The sequence below is a fragment of the Diadema antillarum genome, unplaced genomic scaffold (genome assembly GCF_040938485.1).
Source record: "Diadema antillarum isolate AM-2024a unplaced genomic scaffold, OU_Dant_1.0 scf00000003, whole genome shotgun sequence".
In the NCBI taxonomy this organism is placed as follows: Eukaryota; Metazoa; Echinodermata; class Echinoidea; order Diadematoida; family Diadematidae; genus Diadema; species Diadema antillarum.
In genome coordinates this window covers 2,486,021-2,508,857 of record NW_027270892.1, presented here as the reverse complement: position 1 = coordinate 2,508,857, position 22,837 = coordinate 2,486,021, and the positions used below count along the sequence as shown (strand labels likewise).

At 39.6% G+C, this 22,837-nt stretch overlaps 1 protein-coding gene across 1 annotated transcript in view; it reads left to right on the top strand.

The window, feature by feature from the left end:
* LOC139742205 (protocadherin Fat 1-like) overlaps positions 1 to 22,837 on the top strand; it is a 151,661-nt gene that overhangs the window by 80,408 nt on the left and 48,416 nt on the right. The window contains exon 4 of the mRNA XM_071652817.1: positions 8,044 to 8,108. Coding sequence (XP_071508918.1) covers positions 8,044 to 8,108 — 65 coding nt within the window. The remainder of the gene's footprint in view (positions 1 to 8,043; positions 8,109 to 22,837) is intronic.

Genomic DNA, 22,837 nt, shown 5'->3' with positions numbered 1-22,837 from the left:
ACATTTTTAGAAAATCATTTTTATTTTCAATACAATGTTAATACTGTTAATGCTATTTGTGTGTCTGGACACACACACAAAAATTGTCAACTACAGCAATCCCTGTCACAAAGCAAAAATCAGTCCTGCTTGATTCTTCTTTTAAATATTGCAACAATTTGCTTTATTTTGCGATGTTTGTGATTGGCACGCGGAGACTCTATTGGGTTTTTTTTTTACATTTTCAAATCCCAAAATGTAACTGGCCACAGTTGGTCTGCACGCACGCTCAGATGACCTGGGACAAATTCTGGTCACTTGTTTTTGCGATAATTTGTCCTGGACAGCATGTGTGAATGGTTGCAAACAGAATAGATCTTTGCATTATGATGCAAAAACCATTGTGTGTGAATGTGTCTATTAAGTTTCCCAGAACCATGGCCCTCAAAATGCCATTGCTGCTGCATAGGGTCATCTAGCCTGTGGGTGTGACAAGGATACACTGCTATGCTTTGCATTCTTTTCAGTAGCAAGTTCTGTGTGATCTGCCAGGCGTTTGAAGAAGTGTAAATGGATAGGCAGCTATCATTCATTCATTTATTCATTCATTTGACAAGAAACAAACAAGAAATGAATGATGAGGCATCTGTGGCCTCTATACATAGCATCCCTTTGCAACAGAAGAAGAAGAAGAAAGAAAAAGTAGTACTGCCACATTCATTACTTGCCATGGAAACAAAACTACCATGGCATTATTATATTGAAGGCCAATAGCCATCAGCATGACACTGTGTATAATGGGATGATAAATTAAGGAAGCAGTTTTGGGGGTTTTTCAGAGTTACATCAGAGATCTTTAATGATAGGTGGGATGTCTTCCAGACATTTGTATACAAAATGCTTCTGAACCAATACATTTTGTGCGTATCACGTTTCACATCGACAAACTAGAGAATTACTTGTTTTTCCGTTCTGTAATCAAATGGGTAACCCAGTCTAGATTCCAATCTATTACTGCCGATAACTACGTAGAAGTCATGCAGGTGTTTGAAAGCTGGAAAACAAGGTGGTCACATGAGATTAACTTGTTTCTTGAAACCTTCCCGCCCACAACAAGTTTTCCTCTTGTAAACAAGCAGATTAGTGAAATTTTGTTTTGGAGGTTGGTGGGTCCAGACTTCCTTCTTAAATCTGGTAATCTCTTCTTTTTCTTTTTCTTTTTCAAGAGGAGGAGAGGGAAATAAAAGTATAATCTTGAAGCTGGGGAGCCAGCACAACTAAAAAATCCATCCTGTCTGTGTAGGAAGTCATACAAAGTATGTACTCTAAAAAGGAACTGATTAGAAAATGGGAGATTGGATCTTGTTAATCCATTTCTATTTTTCTTCTGCCAACCAAAGCAAGTGATGAGGAGATGTTATGCTTTGAACAGAATTAGGAAGAGATTTTCAGATTTGGAGTCTACAGAGTTTTTCACAAGTGACTCATTCATTCATTGTGTAAACAGCCCTCCCACAAAATGATGTCTTCTGTTGAAGGTTTGAGCAGAAAGCTGTTTGGAATAAGGTACAGATGAAGCCAGTGTTTGGGATGATAGTAGTTGAGTAGAGTTGTACTTATAGCCTGTGTCTTTTAACCCATTGAGGGCGGACTGATTTTGCTACAACACATCCAGCCCGAGTATACTCAGGACTCGTCCTCAATGGGTTATTCAAATACACTGTCAGCCTCCCTTTTTTCACTGTCTTTTTAGGTACACTGTAAGTCAAACTATCAAAAGATAATTGCAAGAAAGGTTATGGGAAAGAAATTATTTTGAAACCACAGCCTTTTACGCTCAACATCTGATCTGACCTCAGTATACAAGGATGATTATGTTGGCACAAAAAATGTGTTTCCCTCCAGAGGAAATTACCAGTAGGCTTCACAGAGTTTTTAACCTTCAGAGATGCTTGCAGTGCATGGTCATTCTGTGGTAATTTTTAATTCAAGAAAAAAAAAAAGAAAGACTGAGGTCATTCAGCAATGAAAGGTTAGAGGTTTACCATGATAATTTAGAGTCCATTCTTTTTAAAAAGCAGTGTGTATGAAGGATATTGTATTGTAGTAGATGGCACTGACATGTATAGTATTTATGTACTTAACGTTTGGGAATTTCTGCAGGGACGATGCTTCGGTCTACAGGCAGAGAGCAGAATCCTACGAAGGCGTCTTGTTTCTATTACAGGTTTCAGGATTTGTATAAGAAGAACTTGTATGAGAACGTATTCAAAATGCCCACGCATTCTTAATCTAGTTGTTGTTGTTTTTTTTGTCAGTCAAGAGTAAGATTGAAGGTTGCATCTGTGCTAGGCAAGCCATGGAGTTGTCATACAGCCATTGTAGTTGTACCAGGGAGGTGAGACTACCAAATGTTGTATGCCTATGCATTCAGCAGTCAGAGAGGTGGTTCGTTTTGGTGTTTAAACGCTCTAAATTAAACTATTAAACCTGATTACAAAGTCATGTCAGGAACATTGGATGTATACATGAGAGATTTTTTTTCCCAGTCTGAAAATCCTCTGCATCCTATGTATCACAAAAAACATGCCTCTTTCTAATAGACGAGCTGTTGCGCACATGTCTACTTCCTTGGTGAAGCCGTCCCTTGCCTTGGGAGGCAAAATTTAAGGGGTGTGCAATAGTAATCAACCTCTGAAGTTGTCTGACACCTGTTAGTAGGTCCAATGTATGCACTGATTGGAGCCAATGGAATTGTGGCTCTGTTGTAAAGGGGAAATCTGGAAGTCCGCTCAAGCCAAGCGGAGTGAAGCGTTGCAAAATACAGACTTCTCCCATTTAGATGTGTTTGCCTTGACTTTTTTCCCCCTTTCTTTTCATCGTATTTCTCATTTGCTTGCTCATGTGTCCCAAGCCAGGTCACAGCTTTTCAAGTTTCATTGTGTCTCGCCTTCTTACTTGAAAGAAAAATTTCAGGGAACATTTGGCGTAGATTTCTGTGGAAAATAGGACAACCTACCAATGAAAAAAAAATAATGAAAAAAGTCAGCCCTGTTGATGTCAATTTGAGCCTGTGAAATGATAATGTTTGGAGGAGCATGTTTTCTTTCCTTTACTTGAGAAAATATTCGTGGGCAATAACATGCTCTCCACCTAATCTGCCCGCCTCATTGCTCCCACCGTCAAAGTCCTCCTGAGTTTAGGGCCCTGGATTGGCTTTACTTGCAAAAGGCTCTCGTTGATACCAGCTATCCTTCCGGCACGGATCAACTCCCGAACTTCAACGCTCTCTCCTTGATATATTATCTCCTCACCTCACACAGATCAAAACCTGTGTTTTGTCCCTTGAGCCCCTGATGGCTGCACCACTTACCAGAACAAGTTTCAAGGTGATCTCTGAACCACTTTCCAGCGTTAATCAGATGTCAGACTGGAGCATGGGATTTCTACCCGGAAATTATAGCTTTAAGGAGCATAAAGAACTTAAAGGGAAATCGTGCGTGAGCTAGACTATGAAATAGTGAACATAGAAAGAGGCTAGTTTGTGGAGGGCTGCATGCTGTACCATGCTTGCAGATGATGAGTGATTTTCATAAGTAGGCCTATTGGACTAAATAGGCCAAAGATTGATATTGTTTATGTGTGTGTTGATGGGTATTCCTCAAAAGGGGAAGTGCAATGATACAAAATTGTGAGTGAACTCCAGAAGCATGTCTTTGATATATGCAGACTGCTTCATTGATATTCATATGCATATTTTGTCAAAGATGGCTGTTTGTAGTTATGCAATCATATTTGTTGGTTGAGCAGGTGCAAAAATTGCAAGTGAGTTAGGTTTGCTTGGATTTTACTTTCCCCCCTGCCATCAAGCAGTCTTAATATCTACCAAAGAGAGGATGAGCAGCCTGAAAATGTTATAACACTCATTAACAGTAATGTACTAAAAGTGAAGTCTTGACTTTAAGTGGGAAAAATCTTATCAGAAGGCAACTCGGCTCCCAGGGGCTGAGTAGGTGCATAGGAGTGAACAAGGCCAAGGTATGAAAAACATCCCTTCTCCAGCTTGTAGATCGATCAGGGCACGGCCGTCCCGTCCCCCCTGACTCTCTCGTAATCGCTACAGCCAGTCTCTTTCCTTCGTTCACACATTTTTCTGTCGTGTTCACAAGCCGCCTTTGACAGGAAAGGAGGGGGAAAAAGAAAGATTAAGGAAAGACTGGACTCAGGCATGTATTCTTATTAAACAAGACCCTCTGATTGCAGATGTAATCCTAGTTTACTTTCCTAGTGATTTGAAAACTGCAACATGTAGAAATAAGCAAACCTACAGTATAAGGAATCTATAGATGCCATCCTCATAATCCATGCAATGCAAATTGTCATATAATGAATATAATTTTGCCATAAATGATATAAAGTGGAAGGGATTGCATCTTCATAACACACACAATGTTCAGTTAGAGTTGAACTTGGCCGTGGCAAGAATTCACAGGCGTGCCTGAAAATTTGACAAAAGCTGTCATGTGCTGATGACCTACCACAAATCTTTTTTTTTTCCTTCAAAACTTTAATCTCGAAAAGCTGATTAGCCTGGCATGCCGTCATCCATGGACAGGAGCCATTTGGAAAAGGTCAATGCCTTGAAAGTATGATCTTTTGTATACTAACTTGTTTATTGGGAGATTAATGCCTAGCAAACTAAACAAACTTAATGGAGTTAAACCACACTGACATTAAACTTGCATGCTCCCCCCCCCCCGTGAAGATTTAAGATTGAATATACAAAGATATATATATATATATATATATATATATATATATATATATATATATATATATATATGTATATATATATGTATATATATGTGTATATATATATATATATATATATGTATATATATAATCTCATTTAGTATATTTTTATTGTATCTTTACGCATATTCATATTCTTTTGTGCTGTTCTGTTCAAGCTCCTGTTTGAATTCTTGGCAAGGTTAAGAAGAGAGGAAATACTAAAACAGAGGAGAAAAAAAAACTAGTGTCACGATGATTAGTGCTTCATTGCCACATCTGCAGAATAGTTCTGACCCCACTCCCTGCCCCCCCCCCTCCCCAATCCATTTCCCTTTGCTCTTGTTTGCAATGAAGTAGGAGAGCAGATCCCTGATTGATCAAATATCTGTTGAATTATGAATAATGTTTTCATTTACCTGCCCCCGCCTCTCACCACTCCGGGGGCAGCGGATGTTGTCCGTCACCGTGACCAGAAAGAAGATTGTCGGCAAGTCGTGTCGAGTAGCGTTTGGCTTAACTGCTGCATGCTTGGCGTATTACTGCCAATCTGAAAAACAGACCTGGCTGAGATATCTGATACATATGGACAGGATTTTTAAGCATAAGATATTATTTTCTTGGGTGTGTTGAGGTGTGAATTCAATCATATAAACTGATATTAGCAAGGGTCGGGGTCAGTCCAACACTGATGGTACATTCTGTCTGTATTGGGATGTCAAATGCCAGCAAGTGACCCACTTAAAAGGGTTGCAAAGTCATATTTCCTGGAGAATAATGGCTTGGCAAATAAAGCCATATTTGCATGTACCGTTTATTCAACACGGATTGGACACAGATGCATTCCAGTATACCAGATGAGTCATATGTGTGCACACAGATATGAAATTCCAAAGTGATCCCATGAAATATGCCCACATCATCATGTATTATGTCTACCCAGCCGTACAAGCAGATTTCATAGCCACATAGAAATTTCAAGCATTGTTTTATTTATCTAAATTACTAATGAATAGATTACTTTGTGTCCAGCCATTCTTTAATGCTAAATTTTGAATAGAACACTCCAGCTTTTATGATATTTATTCCATATCATTTAATAAAAAACATCTTGTTTTCCCTTCAATAGCAAAGTTGATTTTCCAGTTGCCCTCATGATGGAAATAATTGTTTATTGCTAGTTAAACGATAAGGAATCTTATGTAGGCCTATGATATATCTACGTCTTGGGAGATTCTATCAAGGAATCTGATAATTCACATTGTATTCAAGACCCCTTCTTCCCAAAGGAGGACTTCTTACTTTTAAATCTAATGTAAGTCTTTTGATTTTTGCTGTAACACCATCTCAAGCAATGCTAAACTGAATTCAAGTAATAGGCTAAAAGGAGTGTAGAATATCTGGAGTTGTATTATATTTATGCATCCGTTTGCATTTGAATATGTATGTTTGTGTTTTGAGTGAAAGTTGTGATATTACATGTCAAAGAACAATATTGTGTCAGTTGACTAATTGTCTTTGACATTATCATGCGCATGTGCAAGAGAATCAGCGTTCAACTGCATCTCTTCTTGAGTTGAGACAAAAAATTGGCATTATAAAATGAAATCCTTTCTCCAGTGGTACAGGAGGATCAGATGCATGCAATTGATTCCTCTCAGTGCTGTCACGTTTACCAGCTCTGATTTGCTGTGTTTCAAATTCTCAACCCCACATGTTATTAGGATTTCTCGTAGATATATCAGAGTGGACAGAAAGAATGGGGGGGGGGGGCGGATTTGGTTCTTGTTTTTGTGTTTTTGTTATTTTGTTTCTTTTATTCCTCTTTCTTCCATGCTTGTTGGTCAGTCCTTGTTGATGAATTCACTCATAAAAAGTTGGATTTTGTATTCCCCCTTTCCTGGCTTCTCGTTGCAGCTGTCTCGCCTTGAAGCAAGATTTTCAGAGCTATTCATTTCGCTTGCCAAATCCATATTCTCCCCCAACCCCCCCCCCCCCCCCCCCCTTCTCCCCTTTGCTCTTTTGGTTTTCTAGCTACTCATGATCTCACAATTGGCTGTGTATTTGGCAGGAAAATATTAAAGGACTGGTTACCTTGCCAATAAATTTGTCCACCTCATCAATCCATCACCCAGATATGTCATCAGTTTCGTCACTCCGGTATCATACAGTTCCTTCTGATTTATGGCGTTAATTTACTGCTCGGTCTTGTCTTTTTATTCTGATTCTTATGAGATGCTTGTATGACTGATGATATTTTGTGAATTATATCACATACTTTTGTGGTTATTGAAAATCATATCACGAACAGGAGAAATAGACTAGTGGTCTACCATGTTTTCTTTTTATAGTGATGTTGATGGTGATGATGATGATGACGACGACGACGACAATAATGATAATAATAATAATAATAATGATAATAATAATAATGATAATAATAATAATGATAATAATAATAATAAAAATGATAATAATAATAATAATAAAAATGATAATAATAATAATGATAATAATAATAACAACAATTACAATAACATCAATAAGAATACTTGATATTTTTCTTTCTTATTGTTGCTTGTTGTTCCTTTTTCTTTTTCTTGTCCTTCCTGTTCTGTGCAGAAACATTTTGAAAGATAAATTCACACATTATTCAGGATAAATGTCATTAATGGTATCATTTGTAATTGTAATTAATGGTAAAATGATTGCTTATGATGTCATATAGTGATATGTGTGTATATAGCCATGTGAAATTATATTCCAGCCCTAGACCTTCATCAGGATCCATAATTGTAAGGCACAGAATATAATAAAATGACAATGACATTGTCATTAATAACAATATTGCATAACAATGTATTTACAGCAGGTTGGGGAAATATTTCTTGCATCTATGTTTATGAATATAAATTTTGGTTTTGTTGTTGAAAGAATTTTCCATTAGTGGATGATTTTGTGACCGGCAGCCATCTCTAGATTTTGAGAAACTGTTCGATCAGCTGCCATTGGGTATTCATGAAGAAAAGGAAGGCCAATGTCACCATTGCACGACAGTCATAATGTAATGGGGCTGACATGGAGTGAGTTTATAGTCTCGAAATGAAATGAAATGTTTTCTCTTTTCGACTGAATGTTCGGATTAATTCTACTTTATTGATACATCTCTTTTCAAATCTGTGGGAGTGTTCTTTTTGTTGGTTTGTTTGTTTCTTTTCTTGGAATAATGATTAAGTATTGACCGTTTCATCTATTTTTTCTCTCTCTATGCAGGTGTAATCACGACTGCAGGGAAAGTGATCGACAGAGAGAAGAAGGGCTCCGAGCTCGACTTTGAGGTTTGTATCATAAGTTGTGTCATGTAGGCCTATATTTCTTTTCTATATGTTTGTGTGTTTGTGTTTGTGTGCTCTGTATATATAATGTCTCACAATGTGGATTTATAAACAGGCATGATATGCACAGTCACGCGTTCAAGTGTTGTTTTTCTTCTTCTTTAGATTTGTCATTTTAATGCAGTCCTTCTCTTTGCACTGATATTAATTTAGGGCACATTTCATGTGAGAGGTGTAGGTCCCCTATTAAAACATTCTAGATAAATGTGGAATATAAATGTTGGCATACAGATGCATCGCTGAATTATTCAAGAACCAGGAGGCTGAGCAGTAGAGATAGAGACAGACAACAGCTATATGACCAGCTATGACCACCGAACATGTGGCATGGCGTGACAATGCAAAAATTGGTAGCCCACTAAAATGTAGGCCAATATATCTATATCTCTGTGGCTATGTATCGCTCATTCCCGGTGAGTGCTTTGTTTTGCCCCGTGATTGATGGATTGAGCTCTCAACAGTCTACTGCTTACCAATGACAGATTCGAGTACAATGGGACATATTCTGGCGGCCCATTGTCTTAATGACAAACGCAAAGATTATTGTTGATCTGAAGTGAACTGGCGCCAATGGAAACCTCTCCCCTACCCCCCCCCCCCCCCCCCACCATCCCCTCTTGTGTGTTCGATATGTGTGCCTTTAGTCCCAGGACTGAACGGTGTGTGTTTTGTTGCAGGAGTGCCTGGTTTAAGCCTGGAGGAGAGAGAGAAAAAAAATGTCACATAGCTCATGGGTCATAAACATCCAGAATAACATTCCTAAACTACCATGTGGAACAGCTCCACACAGCATGAGTTGTGAAATGATCTCCACCCCCCCCCCCTTTCCCCATCCCTTTTATTCATTCACCAAACCCCATCCCAACATCTCCAGTCTCCTGGTAGGATACCTACCAGACCAACTCCTTAACAAATTGCTTGGCATTTCCGGCCATGGGTTTCTTTCCCTTCATGAGACAGGTATCCATACTTCATCCAAAAAAAAAGGGGGGGGGGTAGAAGAAGATTGTTTAATGTCTTTCTCCTCTGAAGTATCATTTTTGTGTTTGTGTGTCAGGAATTTCTGAATGACATGTCCTCGTTTGATGGTTTGCTGTTGAGGTCAAATCTCTCAAAACTATTTTTCTCCCTTTGTGTCATGTTTGTCTACTCCTTTTCTGATTTTGAAGGTATTTGCCTCCTAATATCAACTCATGTCCTCAATGCAGCTTCCACCTCAAGGACAAAATTGTCTCTCTGCTGTCTTATTTAAATCTATTCCTTGCCATTTTTGCATTTCTCCAGTGTCCTCCAAAAGTCTAGTTTTGTTTTTATCTTGCTGTCTGAAATTCCTGTTTTGCAGTCTTTTCTGTGATATTTTCAGTCTAACAATGTTAGATTCTAAATGTCTTTTAGCTGACCAAGTGAAAAATATTTTTCCCATATCAAAACATTCGTAGCTGCCAAAATGACACAAACAGTTCCCATGTTGAGTTTTTCGTACCGCACCCACAGGCACATTGATTTTGTTTATTATTTTCATCATAATCTCTACCAACCATGGTCAAACAAATTTCCATATACATTTGCAGAATATGTGCTCAAAGAATGTGATTGATGCTCCAAATCTGTTGTGTTTATGTTGAAAAGTGCAGTCATAGTTTTTGATTCAGCACATTACTTCTCATGGTCATATGAGAACAAAAGCATTTTTCTCATTTGAGAAAGTTTCATGTGAAGCAGGTAACAAATTTAAAGGCATTATTTACCTTTTGCAGATGAAACAAAAACCCAGCTTTAGTGCTTCAAAATAGTTCTAAAATGTGAGTCAGGGATGAAAACAAGAAATGTAGAAATGTTGATCTGTATAATCAATGTTATGTATTGTTAGATATATAAAATGTGAACAATAGTTATAACAAAATTGTTTCTAGAATAAACCATCTACAGTTATGATTTAACGAGAAAAATAGTGATATCTCCTTATATTTTAGGCTTTATTGCAATTTTTTTTTTTAATGTGGTAGGATCTTTTGTGATACAACTGACCTACACATATGCATCAAATGTGAAAACTCCCAACATTTTTAAAATCACTGCTCCCAATGATAAACAATACCTTTAAAAGCACTGCACTCAAGGACACTCAAGGACATATTTGATGCTCCAGTTCATTCAAAATGTAAGCATCAAGTTTGTAAACATTATCCACAAGTGGTGATGGATGGGGGGGGGGGGGGGGGAGGAGAGAGAACTTTTTTCTTCTCTGAGTCTTTTGTTTCCCTTCAGTCCTTCTTATGTCCACAGTGGGGATTCCAGTTGCAGATCTTTGAGTTTTGTGGTCAATGCCCACTCAATAGAAATTAAGAATTTTTTCTATAATATCATACATTCATCTCTGCCCCATACTTTGCAGTCTTTGTCTGTTTTACCATTGTTTGTATCAATTTTCCCTCTTTCTTCCTCACCCCATAAACTTTGTGCAATTTGCCCATAGGTCCTAATAAAATCTAGTGCATATCTAAGATAGTCCCCATAACCTAGTCACCTAAAAAGTTATTGTAAGATTTACAGCATCTATCTTTGGGCCAAACACAAAACTTCGCATCAGAGGCTATCTTGGTGAGAAGGCGGGTGAGTTACCCCCGTCTGGTCCCCAGTGTTGATAGCAACCTGCAGGGGCCTCTGGTGCTGTCCAGACCATAAACCAACCAGATACATCTGGCCCGAGCCTACCTCGTCAGATTTCAGAGCCTAGACCCCCTATCAAAGTCAGGGGCACATTCCAAGCCCCTCAAGTTTGAGTCTTAAAAAGTCAGAAAGCCACCAAAAAAAAAAAAATGAAGAAAAAAATTATAATAACTCTGCATGTAGGATGGATGGCAGGTTTTTTCAGAGATTCTCTGGTAGCTTTTGCGGTCGTGTTAAGCAGGATTGTTTGTTCGTGAGTTTTGTGGTTCCCGTCAACGGGGGATCAGAACCAGAATGTCTGTATGCCGAACATGTGTTACCCCGTGATGAAGATGGGGACAACGAAGATTGGCACCAGTTGTTTAGCAGTGGCCGTCTTCCTCCAGAGCTGTACGTGCAGTATTTTCAGTGGAAACAGAAAGATATCTTGATCCCCTGTTTTGACAGCACTAGTGCCAGTGGAATGTAAAAATGACAGGTGTATTCGAACCGTAAAGATATAAAATGTCATGCTTGACTCTTCAAACCTGTATCATTACAATCAGCTGCAAACCGTCCATATAAACCAACCCTTAAAGGACAAGTTCACCTTCATAAACATAAGGATTGAGAGAATGTAGCAATACTAGTAGAACACATCATTGAAAGTTTGAGGAAAATCAGACAATCCGTTCAAAAGTTATGAATTTTTGAAGTTTTTGTGCAGTACCCGCTGGATGAGAAGACTACTGCAGTGTATGAATAACTTAGATGTCACATGCGTACAACAATATAAGGAAAATACAAAGAGAATTTCACAAAATTCCATCTTTTGAAAAAAGCACACATTCCCCTGACTCGTTACCGACAAATGTTATGGGTAATATCATTCCCCCTGCCTATAGAAAGAGGCAAGTCAAGTGCTCTTTTATTATGCGAAAAAAGTGAAAATATGTAGAATTTTCTTTTACATTTTCTTTATACTGTTGTACGCATATGACTCACAAGCTGTAGTAGTCTCCTCATCCAGCGGTTCTAACACAAAAATTAAAAAAATTCATAACTTTTGCATCGATTGTCCAATTTTCCTCAAACTTTCACTGATGTGTTCTACTAATATTGTTGCATTTTCTCAATCCTTATGTTTATGAAGGTGAACTTGTCCTTTAAATGCTCACAGGGTTAGGTCTATGCACCCATCTATTCCATTCTATTAAAAGACAGGGCCTATATGTCTAAGGTCAGCTTTGAGTTCTAGAATACTGGTATATGTGTTTTGTACATATGATCTCATGTTAGCTTGCATTTTGTTGATGCATGTGGGGTGGGGCGAAAGCATGTCAAAAGATACACTGTTGATAAATTGGGGGGGGGGGGGCACCTATAAACATCTGATGTCTTTTTTTGAGGCTAGATATGAACAAGAAGGTAATGTGGACAAGTATACTGTGTTTGATGTCCCGGAAAGCGGTTGGAAAGATTTATGGTAGCACTCTTGTACCCTTGGACTTTGCCACACCCGAATTATGTTCCCCTCTTAAGGCATATCTGAAGTTCATGGGGGTTACTCTTAATGTCAGGGTTTTAGACTTCGGTCTAAGATGAGCAGTGTCTACATTTTCATGTTAATGAATAATCAGTGTGAATTTATGTTTTTTCAGGGTTTCGTGGTACAGGTGTTAGCATTCATGCTGTGCGGTCCTATAATGCTCACTGTTTTCCACATAATGTTCTTCTCTCCTATTAAATCTATTAAATTTTATTATATCATACGTCCGATTAAATCTATTAAATTTTATTATATACTATTAAATCTATCAAATCTTAGGATTTCGTGGTACAGCTGTTCGCATTCTTGGTGTATGGTTCTAATGCTCACTGTTTTCCTCATAATGTTCTTTTCTTCTGTTAAATCCGCCCCAGTCCTTATACCTTTTACATTATCTCCCATCTCTTCTTCCCTTCTTCCCTTATCAAGATGCAATGATACACTGATTCATTTACTCAAAAAGAGTTGATATGGATTTCGGGTTTTAATCTACTTCCAAGGAGATGAGGATCCATTTCATTGGAAGTAAAGCAGCAGATCGGCCCCTCAGGAAGAGCATTCTTGTGCGTTGGATCTTCAAATGAAATCTGACTCGAAGTGGGGTTTGCCTCTTTCTTTGTTCAGATGGGAGTAGGAAAAGTAGCCGTATGAATGGAAGAGGTGGGGTTTTGCTCGATTGTCCCAAAATTGCGAGCAAATTGCGGGCCGGTAATCCTCTTGTGCTCGACAACCTTCCGATCACATAATCGGCTTATTGTAGAGTCAGCGATCGTTTTATGAGAGGAACGAGTGTGTTCCCCAATCATGTTCTGTATGTCTGTTTTTTGTTTTTCTTTTGTTTTATTGCTTTTCTGTTGCATGCTTTTTGATAAGGAAATACACTCTTCATGCCAAGATTCCATGGTGGGAGTTCATCTCTACATACACATGCACAAGTATTTTGTATGAAATGAATTGATTTAGCTGTATTATGCAACTGATATATCAATGAAGCTCAAAATCTACAGAATCTGTCATGTATAGTGTATGTCCTTGTTAAAAGAGGTAGTTTCACACAACCCAAAGTAATACTTTTGTCTGAAGATTTTTGCTGCATGTGGGTTTTTGTTCATGGGGAGCAGGCTAATGGGGAATATTGCTAGATATTGCTAGAGTACAATAAATAAACAGTGTTCTCAAAATTATGGATACAAGTACAGTGTATACCAACACCTCTGAAATTGATGCCCTTGTTTGGCTTCTCAGGTGAGGTTATGCTTCCAATATTTCTACCCCCCCCCCCCCCCCCCCTCCCTTTATGATCTTCCATGTGGTTAACCACCAGTGCCAAGGAATTTCTTGAGACCCAGGAGGATGCAAGGTTGCATGTGAACCTTGACCTTAGCCAGCCTTGCCTGTATGGGTGATTGGCAGGTTGACCATATCAACTACAAAGAGAAATAGAACAAAAATTACTGTATGTGCCACTGTAGGCCTATATACCAAGTATACATGCATATAAAAAGATAGAAAAATAAAAGTGATAGACATACAGGCTGCAAAGGAAGATTGATTACATGGATAAGGTACGTAGATGGGTAGGTACGTTGATAGATAGAAAATGAATGGAAGATAAAAGGAAAGATATACTGCAGGTATATATAGATGGATAAAGAGATAGATAGATAGATAGATAGATAGATAGATAGATAGATAGATAGACAGACAGACAGATTAGATAGATAGATAGATAGATAGATAGATAGACAGACAGACAGACAGACAGACAGACAGACAGACAGACAGACAGACAGACAGACAGACAGACAGACAGACAGATTAATTAGATAAATAGATAGATAGATAGACAGACAGATAGATAAGATAGATAGATAGATAGATAGATAGATAGACAGACAGATAGATAAGATAGATAGATAGATAGATAGATAGATAGATAGATAGATAGATAGATAGATAGATAGATAGATAGACAGATAATGTTCAGTTTCCCCTAATGGAAGAGGACTTTAAAAAGTCCAGCAACCTTACAACATTGTTAATTCTGAACACTATGGCATCACTATAGAAATCAAAGTGCCAGCCATCACTTTGCTCTGTGCATGAACTCCAGAGAAGCCAAAAAACGCACGCGAAATCATTGATGTTAGACACCAGTTAGTGTATTAGGGAGATATTTGTAGTCTGGAATGGGAATAAAATTGTGGAAAAACCAATCAAAGTTGAATGTCACGCTGATATGTTAGGCTTAGACTCAATTCAATTGGGATTCGTGCTAATCCTTGTGTGGTTTTGTCTGCAGACTTTCAAACAAGAATTGTGCTCAGACAATCCATTTTGTGGCAAAAAACTAGAGCAGCTCATTATGGCTGAACCCTTCTAGATTTTAAAGTGTAGATATTGTGCAAATATGTGTCCATTTACGTTTAACTTTGGATGCAACTGTGTGTTTTCAAAATATCAGGACAACAGATTGTAACAACTGGTGGTGTATGACAATGAGGCACTGAGAGTGTACATGGGAAAATAACCTTTTGGTTGCATTTCTGACGTTTTCATTTATCAGTCACTGACATGTTTATTTTTAGAAGTTGGAGAGTGAACAATGTTGCCATTGGTTTGGAAATCTCCATGGAAGTGCTGTGTTTTAGAAATATTTCTGTAATGAGAAGATCAGTGCTGAAACGGACAAGATTATAGAATGTTAAATGCTTGCTGTCACTTTTATGGTATGAAGGCGTAGTCAAAATAAAGATCAGATGTTGTGGATTTAAATGTGATTCAAGCAAGTTGGTATAGAAAATGTTCTTTGCATTACTGTGGTACTTTGGCTGGGATGGGAATGAGAATTTAGAGGATTTGCTTCTATACGTTAGAGAGATTGCTAAAACATTCCCCCCCCCCCCCTGCTCTTTAGGAGACCCAAGCTGCGATTGAATTTGGTGTGTAAATGGCTGAAAGCCTATGCCAACATGTCTTGTCTGCCATGTTTTGAGTTTTGCTGGTCTGACATTTCTCCCAAAGGACTATTCTCCCCCCCCCCCCCCCAACACACACCCCGGCCTCTCCCCTTTTCTTTTCCCAGTCATCCCAAAGCGACAAGTGCACTTGACTCTGTATTCTACTCTAATCCCCTCATGATTGTTTTCAGAAACAGCAACGCGATTGGCTGTTAATGAAACCAAACATTAAAGTGACCCAGTCAGACACAGGGCCCGGGAGGACCCAGGGGTCCTGTCAACCCCCAAAACACCGGTAGGCAGTGGTAGTGGCCATTAAGAGTGCCCCTTGATTCCGTGTTGTCTCTTCAAGCATTTTGCAACTTTCATTGTTGTTTCTCTGCGGTTGTATTTTTATTTTTTGTGGGCCATAAATGATACCACCACACCTGGCCACTGGTTTCACATCTTCCCTTAGTGCTGCCCTCTTTCCTTCCCCCCCCCCCTCTTCCCTACCCCTGCCCTACCCTTGCCCTACATGTACCTTCCCCTGCCTACCTTTTATTATGAAAGATTTACTAGATCTTTTCATCTTTCATATCCGCCCATCTCAAGACAAGATACAGACCACCATTTTTAAGAAATTGCTTCAAAAACATTGATGTATGCGCTAGATCTGGTATACTAAGGCATATTTGTGTTGACAGCTGCACTTTTGAGAATAACATTACTGGTGCCATTGTCATGATTTAAATAGATAGCCAAATGTAAATGATCTGAAAAAAAAGACAAAACAAAAAGACGAAGCAAAGCACAAAACTTTGAAACAGTGTGCTGAAATTTTAGATTTTGTTCTCAACAAGCAATGGAACTGTTGCTGGGACCATTGAAGTATTTTTGTTTATGATCATCACTCTTTTTTTTTTATGCCTCTACCCTGAAGGATGCCAGTATGTTCTTGGTTTGTCCAACCCTCCATCTGTCTGTGCATCCTAAATCTTGTTATCATCATGATTTGAGAAAAACCGTCAAGTAAACTCCCTTTTTTTCCTGGTTTCCATGTTCAAAACAAAACAAAACAAAACAACCCTCAGGTTGATGAGTAATTTCATAAAAAGTGGTTGTCAAAATATTTTGCTCGGAATATAGATGATATCAGGTGGTTTCTTTCTGTTAAAATAGAAACACAATGCAACCGTAAGATATTTATGATCTGTTGCCACACACTCTGTGGCATTCCTTTCCTTTAAGCAAATTAAGAACATAGACCATATCAACACCAGTAAGTCATTGAAACTTCATACATGGCCAAAGATGCCTCAATTACTTTTCACTTATTTATTGTGTCAGCAGGGAGATGAAGTGATATGTTTTTCAGAATTATTTGAAACATATCTGCAACAAAACAAGTATCTTTTCTTAATCCCCTCAGGTATACTTGCTTCCCCCCCCCCAAAAAAAAAAAGAAAAGAAAAAAGAAAAGAAGAAGTCATCATGAAGAAGATGTCAGGAACAATGAATAAAAGAAATTGTTGTTCAGACGTCAGTTCCTGTTTCATAGCAGTGAGTTCGTTAGTCCAGGTCACTGTCTGTCAGGCTTTCTTTTGTTTGTGCCGTGTACCCGACTGGGGATCGCGCCCGAACATACAAAATCGCCAGAGGCCGGATCATGCCCGATGTCACACGATCCAACAACATGTTGACTGCCCCTGTCCCTTGACAGCATCTGCTTCACAAAGCAGTGTGAGCTTCCATAGTTTGTTGACGGAGAGCAGCAGGCTTTGCTCCTCTAAATATCCTCAAATCTGGTACCTCATCTCATTAAGGTGATGCTGGGTATGTGACCCCTGACCCCTGGGAATTTGTTGGAAATTTCCAAGGGAAATAAATGTTTCTGTTTTGTGACACCAACAGATGTTGTTCTCCATCTAGTCAGAAATATGAATGCCCGAATATTGTGTTGGGTGAGATTTCAAATCACAAGAGGATTGATGTATAAAGCAGAATGACGTTCAAAAAGAACAGAGAAAATTGTTCATATTACATGTACAAAATCAAGGGGTGCCAAGAGATAGTGGAAATAGAGAGAAGTGTTGTTTTGAGTGCACTGAAATGACAGAGATGTACATTAATATCTCAGTTTCACATGAGAATACTGGCATTAATATAAGGCAACAAAGACAAAATGAAAATGAGCTTTCACTTTCACTTCTGACAGAGAGACAGACAGACAGACAGACAGACAAACAGACAGACAGACAGAAACATAGACAGAGAAAGAGACAGAAAGAAAAAGAGACAGATATGTAGAAAGGGGGAGACTGGTAAGACCCCAAGATTTCCATGCAGACACTGCAACAGGGCAGCTGGCAACTGGTCGATTGGCAGGGCTCACGCACACTCCCTTCAGGAATAGATCCCAACTTTTTCATCTCCTTGTCATAGAAGACATGGTAGAGGGCTGACTTTTTGTTTGGGGGGGGGTAGGGGTGGTAGAGGGGGGTAGAGGGGGGTAGAGGGGGGTTAGGGATGGGGGAGGGAGAAGATGCAGAGATGGCTTCTTATGAAAGTAAGTAGATGAGGCTTTGATGATGGACAAGTGGGACTGAAAGGGCGTTGGATGGGGTATGATGATGTGGACGACATCGCGCGAGATGTTGTGAAAGCTGAAAGCTGAGGGGGTGCTCGGTCGTAAATGTCCGCTTGAATGAAGCCATGCAGATTCGTCACGACTCCGGAGGGAAGACCCCCTCTGAAACTTTCCTCTTCTTCTCCCTGCACAGCGACGTAGAGGCCATGGTTAGGGGTGGGGGTTGTTGGTTAAAACGGCCAAGGCACAAATGGTGCCTTCGGGGAGAAATAACTTATGATGAATACAAGACTAGAGTCAAATTGGGATCCATGTTCGTAGATTTAGGGCACTCTCCGGTCTTGGTCTGCACCTCGTGTTTTGGCATTTGCTGTCAAGCATTACCCTCCTCGGCTTAATCTTACGTGCCACCAGTCCAGAGGGGGGAGGAAAAAGGCTGAGGGGCATCCATCGAAAATACCCCTGGAGGACCACCTCCACCACAAAATTATGACTGTGAGGGGTAATTCTGCCAGCAAATATTTTGGTATATTCCTGTCACTGATGGTAGTCTGATGCCTGTTTGAAGATAGGGGCCCCTGTCATCAATTCTTTGTATTGCAGTTCTCTGAGGGGTATGCCATGTAGAACCTTGTCAGGTTGATGTGCTAAAGCAAATGTTTTTTTTGGGGAGGCAGGGGAGTCGTGCAGGTCACACCATGTTCGGAAATTTCAGGGACATTTTGCAACAATCCAGTGCACGTGCATGTATAATGTGTGTATCTGTGCACAGTTGGTCATCAATCACGGAGTGCGACTCCACAGCGGATTCTTCTCTGTTCCTAGCTGTGCCTTCCCGGGCATCTTTCAGAAAGAGTTCCTGGCACCTCCTTTATTCTCCGTTTCTTGGGCATGCAAAAATCTTGTAGGATTGGATTGGTCCACCGGGGGCAAACATTGAGGAACAAGTGTGTTTGGGATGGCTCATGTTTGAGTAATTTGGACATGTCTGCAGTCTTGTTGTGGCTGAACAAAAAGACAAAGAGAATTCTTCATGGAATTTCTCTGTGAGGGGTAGTTATTCCAGTTCTGGTTTTGTTCTGAACCAGTCTTTAAAGACATAAATAACTAGAGTTTGGCACTGAGCTTCTTTTTCCTCCCTTTTTTCCCACCTCATTTTTATATTCTCATTGTCTGTGTGTTTTGCTATGCATTTGGATTTCTCCGCTCTCCTGCTCTGCTTTTGCACCTGTGCATTTTTCCTAGCTCCCTCAGTCGCTTTAAGCCATTTGCTCAGCCCGTGTTTCTATTCATCCACTTTTGAATCTCGCCCGCTCAATCCAAATAGCCTGATTGACAATATGCGTGCAATCTCTAAACTTCTCTAGATGAAAAGGCAGCCGTGTCTGTGTGGGCTGGAACAGGTTGTAGCATGCTTCTTCAAACAGCACTCTCCTTTGCAGGCCGATAATTCGTAACCAAAACAAAACGTAATGATTTTGGGGGTGGGTTTTTTTTCTTCAGAGGTTTGAAATTTTACCAAAAGAAGGAAAGAAAAATGTTTTGCTCCTACACAGAAGGTTGGTTCTATCTGAAGCTTTATGCTCGCGGAAAGGTTCCTGCACTTTTTCGTCCCCATGCAGCAGTGGGCCTAATGCAATCTTAAGTGGCATGGATGCAATCTAGTGTGTGTATACCGTTGCTCGCTGCATGCCTAATTTCTCAGTGGGGGTTTGGTTCTGCTGCAAGATTTAAGGGTGGTTAGATGCCGAGGAAATATACAGCGGTATGGAGACAGTGTTGGGGGATAATCTCGCGTGGCCTTGTCACACCAGGGGGAGGATTCACACCAGAAAGAAAGTGAAATCGAATTGTAAGCTTCGAAAGAAGGTTGAGGGGGAGGGGAGGTGGGGGATATGATTTATGAACAGACATGACTCATACAGCTGCCTCAAAATATTGTTATGGAAGCAGGTATAAACACAGGAGAGGAAAATCATGAAAAAATGCATGGAAGCAGAAATTGGAGCATATGTCTGAGACACTTCTGTGCATTGTATAAATCCAGATTGATGCGTTTTGATTCCAAAATCAACAACCTGACACATTAGTGTACAAAAATTAGATGCGGCAGATTTATTGTGTAGGCCTACATGAATAGTGCCATAAACGAGCATGAAATTTTTACAATTGCAGTAGGACCAAGACCTCTAGAATATATGTTAGTACTATCTGTATTGGTCAGCAGTGTATTGCATATAGTGTACCTGTGCACTACTTTGTAAGAGCACAAAGGTAGGTAATTCTCGATGCGTAACCAACATGTCCTGCCCAAGCCCCAGTGTGAATGCAGCGTCCCAGTTGCCTAGATTTATGTCCAACTTGTGCCTGTAGTCTGTATCAGATGCAGGGGTTGTTTGCACTACATTGTTCCACTTCTGAAGAGCAGAACTGGGGCAACAGGTCTTGAAAAACTTTTTTTTTCAAAGTTCCTGTTTTGTTTTGGGTTTGTTATTGAATACCATCGTTCACAGACATGTTAGTCCTACATTGGACTGCCATTTGTGGCAAAGTACTCATCCTGAATTGTAGCTATCCACCCCGCCTGGCCTGTTGTGTGTGGTTGGGACCAGGTATGGCAGTGATTCTGAACCCTCCTGCCGAGTTGTGCTCTAGTTACCCCAGACAGCATGCTGCGGCCACTTTCAGTCCCCGCTCCAATGCATCCAATATGTACTCTCTGTCTCCCACCCTCAACATGGATCGTGTTTGTTGATATATATTGCTAATAATGTTCGGACACCACATCGTCTACTGAGAACCAAAATGGCTTTATCACAATTTTTTTGTTTTGTTTTTTTTTTTGGGGGGGGGGGGTTAAGTTAGTGGTATCAGGTTGTAGACCTCAATCTCCACTACATTTTGGTGTCAATGTTAAATCATTTACATTTGCAGTAAAATGTTAAGTATTCAAACTACATTGGCACTATCTTATCCTATACTGTATACACCAAATATTTTGCGAGGTTTTTATGTTCGCGAATTTCGCGAGTCAGGCGCTGTTCGCGAAATTAAAGACACGCGAAAATATTGACTCTGATCCTGATGTGGATGTGACATAGCATGTACATTTCTCCGTTCATCACAAGACTCCACGATCACAAATTTAACCACTCGCGAAATCGTTGGGAATTCCCGATTCGCGAAAATTTAGACTCGCAAAATATATGGCGTACTGTAAAAGTGGTTTCTTTCGCGTACAGAAACTTTCGCGGTTTCCATCGGTGCCGACTTTTTCACGTGTGTTTAAATTCACGGTCGGTAATGAGAGCGTTGTAACAAGCGACGAGTTCAAAACATTTTCGCGTGATGTTAAATTCGCGGTTCAACCTCAAAGCGCGAAAAGCGCGAAAATAAAACCACCGCGAAAGAAACCACTTTTACAGTATACAGTATTTGGAACAATAGGCCTTACGTATAAATCTACCCACTTTTGATTAATTTATCTTTATATTTCATGAAAATTAATCCTTTCATTTTTATTTATGCTCAAATCTTAGAATGCGATAGTACCCTTCTGGTCCTCAGCTGACAACATGAGAAAGTGGTGCAAAATACTGTAAAACACGATATTTTTGCGGCATGAAATTTTCCCGAATTGGAGCCGACGGCCTTTTTTGCAGCATGAAATTATCGCGAGTTGCTTCTAATATTCAATGCATATAGTGTAAACAACAACTTTCACATGCATTTTAATTTCGCGAATCTTGGCTCTCGCGAAATTGGCGAAATTAAAATGCACGCGAACATTCCTCGTTTTACAGTAGTTTTTTCCCCAGCAACATATTGTCATTACTTTTGCTGTGTACAACGAGCAACCAGCCAGCTGCCTTTATAATTGTTCACTCCTTGCTCAGACCATGGACCTAGTTGTAGATCCATGGTCAGACTTTCCTTATCCTTGCCTGTCCTAGCTTCCTTGCTCTGGAAATGCTGCTGTCGCTCGCTCTCTGTGATATAAAGGAAGTCGCCCTCCCTCGGCCACAATGCAAAATTGCTTGTCACTGTTTTTCACTCAATCTGCTTGACGCATCCGTGATTACTCCGTCCGTGTGCCCTTCCCACACAAAGGATATTTCAATTTGGAGATCGTTCGTGGGGGGGGGGGGGGGGGGGGGTGTTTGTTGGTTTTTGTTGCAAATGCTGTTTGATTCTAATTGCTTGTGACTTGTAAAAGCTCTTGTATAATCAAGGAGGTACTAGGCGAGCCTTGTACCTTCTTGGTATAAAACTTTCCCCGTTCACACATAGAAATGATTTCATTTTGTTCTGGGCGTGTATATTAAGAAATTGATATGGAAGTAGGGTTTGATAAGTGTGTTCCCCACTTGGGAAGCTCTTTCCTGTCAAGTCCTTTTAACATCCACGCTTGTTGATAGGTTTACATCTGGATTCATGTCGCCAGAGCTGATTCTTTAGAAGTGTAGCAAGTAAGTGTCATTCCCTGCACCCAAAATCACAATATTTTATGTGACATGTAGCTGGAGAGACGGTATTTCCTGAGTATTATCTCAAGATTGTTTATGCACGAGACAAAAATGTATATGTATGAAAAAAAAAGTTAGTGATGAAACAATCTTTCGGCATCAGTTGCAACACCACTTGTGAAGCTAAAGAATTTGATGTTGATTCATGGCCAAAGAATTTGGGTAGCCAGCTTCAAGTTTCCATACTTGGCAAGGAACATACATTATGTAGTGATGTAATTCCTTAAAAATTCAAATGCTACTGATACACAAGTTGATTTAATTTTATTGCTAATAGAAACACAGAAACATGAATCTTACTTTTGGAGAAACTCTTTTGTATTTAAAGTTATTGGCAGACTGTCTTGATCAGGTTTTATCTCTAATATTTTAGAATTGAAAAGGTGTATTGAAAATGTTTATCTCATTATGCATCTCAA